The 2,547-nt window shown below is 47.3% G+C and overlaps 1 protein-coding gene across 1 annotated transcript; it reads left to right on the top strand.

The window, feature by feature from the left end:
• Positions 1–1,660: 1,660 nt before the first annotated feature.
• Positions 1,661–2,466, top strand: LOC128276904 (trypsin 3A1-like). The gene is made up of 3 exons (XM_053015364.1): positions 1,661–1,718; positions 1,793–2,076; positions 2,134–2,466. The coding sequence occupies exons 1-3, from the start codon at positions 1,661–1,663 to the stop codon at positions 2,464–2,466; spliced, it is 675 nt and encodes a 224-aa protein (XP_052871324.1).
• The last annotated feature ends 81 nt before the right edge of the window (positions 2,467–2,547 follow it).

The following is a 2,547-nucleotide window of genomic DNA, read 5'->3' as shown; positions in this document are numbered from 1 at the left end:
AGTATAACGTAATTATATATTCCGCGGACCACCAGTTTGAGACCACTGATCTAATGGATTTATCACAGGGGTATTTTTTCCTATTTTTGAGAAAGTCAATAAATAACTAATTAAATTGTTTGTCACACTTAAGAAAACCTTTTCCTGTAAAAAAATATTTAACTTAAAAAGGTAGTATTCTTAAATTTGCAGGTTTGAGCTGTGAATTTGACACTAAGCATCATTCAAAATATAACCCTGAATTGGATGGTATGGAAAGCTTCATTTTCTCCAATTAAATAATACGCTTCTTCACAAATTGAAATGTCCAAACTTAAGATTTACAACTTTATGGAAAATTTGTTTAAGATAACAATGAACGAAATACTTTAATACTTTACTAGCCAGATCTGGTCTTACCACGACGCGTGCCCAAGACTTCTTGGGCACAGTTCCTTACGCATGTTCTTAAAGCGTTCCATCTCTCGTTCGTACTTGCCCCTTCATTTAGTGGTTGCAGCTATTCCCGGATGGCCTGTTTGTACAACTCTTGCATCCGTTCTTGTTTCAGGGAGTCCGTATTGAATCGAAGTTACGGTCGTAAGCAGCTCATCCACACCGACTCATTGTTCCCAGGCTTGCCAGAACCGCTATAGCTGCAGTTATGCGAATCCAGACAGCAACGTCACGGGTACCGACCGGCAGCGCCGCGACAGCATAACCAACAGGCAGCATGAAATGTCAGCGGTCAAGCCAAGGACTATTTCCCACGCTGGCAGCCCGGCAGCAGGTGCCAGCAGAAAACTAACACCCGCTAACACCTATTTTGAAAGTAATAAATTCAGTCTTCTCCAAACAGCCGAACCGTGCGTTTCGATCTGCGTTTAGAAAGAAACGTAACTTCGAGTCTGTGCGTTATTTCCGCCCCTTGTACTTGGGCGAGTACATCGGATCACAGAGCCAACCAGGCAGCGATCTGAGTCGAAAGGCCAAATCCGAAACGTTCTGACGTTTAGCAGTCTCGATTGATGTCGCCGATCAATCAAACCGTGATTGGATTGGAAGTAACTCCATCCGGGGACACCCACGTGGCTTTGTGGATGTCCTTTCACGCAAATGTGCCACTTCCAATCACCAGGTTCCTTGCGGATACAAATTTGATCAATCTGCAACTATTGTAGTCACTTTCTCTGTGTAGACTGATTTCTCTTTAATGTTAGTTTCGGTAGACGCGAAAGTAAACACATTTGCTTCCTTTTATTTTGCATTTCATCGTGCGTCGTCTGATAAGCACGGACCGGTTGATATTTGTCGGTGACGTTGTTGAACGGAGTGTTTTGTGGTGGAAGCTGTTGATTCGGTTCACTCTCCTTCGCCGAGGACGCCGTCACCGTAGTCGCAGAGGCTTGGATACGAAATGGGATCGCCCGACGGAATCGGGTGTTGATGCTGGGTCTGACTTTGTGACGCGCTGTAGCAACGGGCAGGTTCGCGAGAGATAACCGGTCACCTCACATATCTCTTGTTTGCAGATGCTAAAAGTGTAAGATAAAGCTCTGTTTGAGATTTTTTAATATAAGCCTCTGCACATCCCGTGCGGACTGTCATTGGTTGGTGACCGAAAACTAAGTTTGGCTTAAAAATTTGAAAGTTAGTGAGGCAGAGGCTGGTCTGCTCGAAAATGCCGCGGGCCTTCCTATTGGCCCTGTTGGTGGGACCAGTGTTTAGTTCTATTATCGGTAAACTGGCAACAATACGCGTAAGGTTAACGGGTTCATTTGTGTTTAAACATGTGTGGCGTACCAATTTGTAGATCATCAAAATTACTACTACTCGCGTCAGCCGGCCCTGTTTCGTTTGCTGATCAAACACCGCCTGTGGCCCAAGAATGAAACGATCGAGTACGAGAAACCGGAAATGGACCGTGACGCCCCATCGCCGTTTATTTTCGGTGGAGACTCTGCTTCCATTGATACCTATCCGTACCAGCTGTCGCTGCGCCACGAGGGAACGCACATATGTGGTGCATCGGTCATTTCCTCACGCTGGGCATTGAGTGCAGCCCACTGCTTAGATGATGCCACCTATCCGGCTGGAGTAAGTGTGCAGAGAACGCGACGTGCGTAGCGGGTTTGCTCACAAAACCATTTGCAGATCACGTTCCGAGGCGGGACTCCGCATCGCCTGGCTGGTGGCTATATTTTCAACGCGGACGAATACTATCTGCATCCGAAGTTCGATCGGCAAACGTTGGATTACGATGTGGCGGTAATACACGTGACCGCATCCTTTTTCATTGACCGCATCCAGGCGATAGCATTGGCGGACACCCACACGGTGTATCCTATCCCTTCGACCGCCACCGTAATTGGCTGGGGCACTGCGGAAGATGGTTATACGCCCCTAATACTGCAATCGCTACAAGTGTACCTTCAACAGCGCTCGTTGTGTGCGGCGTCGTGGATAGACCAGATAACGGAGCGGTAAGGATGCGCAGTTCGTCCTCGTGGTGTCCGATCGACCATGCTTACAGCCTTTCTCTCTTGCAGCATGTTCTGCGCCGGTGGC

The sequence above is a fragment of the Anopheles cruzii genome, unplaced genomic scaffold (genome assembly GCF_943734635.1).
Source record: "Anopheles cruzii unplaced genomic scaffold, idAnoCruzAS_RS32_06 scaffold03021_ctg1, whole genome shotgun sequence".
NCBI classification, from domain to species: Eukaryota; Metazoa; Arthropoda; class Insecta; order Diptera; family Culicidae; genus Anopheles; species Anopheles cruzii.
This window is presented reverse-complemented; position numbering and strand designations above follow the sequence as displayed.

Bases quoted from the DNA above. Each gene is read 5' to 3' on its own strand.
- LOC128276904 (XM_053015364.1), top strand. From the start codon at position 1,661: ATGCCGCGGGCCTTCCTATTGGCCCTGTTGGTGGGACCAGTGTTTAGT. The intron at 1,719-1,792 runs GTAAACTGGCAA...ACCAATTTGTAG, and splicing joins AGTGTTTAGTTCTATTATCG to ATCATCAAAATTACTACTAC. The intron at 2,077-2,133 runs GTAAGTGTGCAG...AACCATTTGCAG, and splicing joins ATGCCACCTATCCGGCTGGA to ATCACGTTCCGAGGCGGGAC.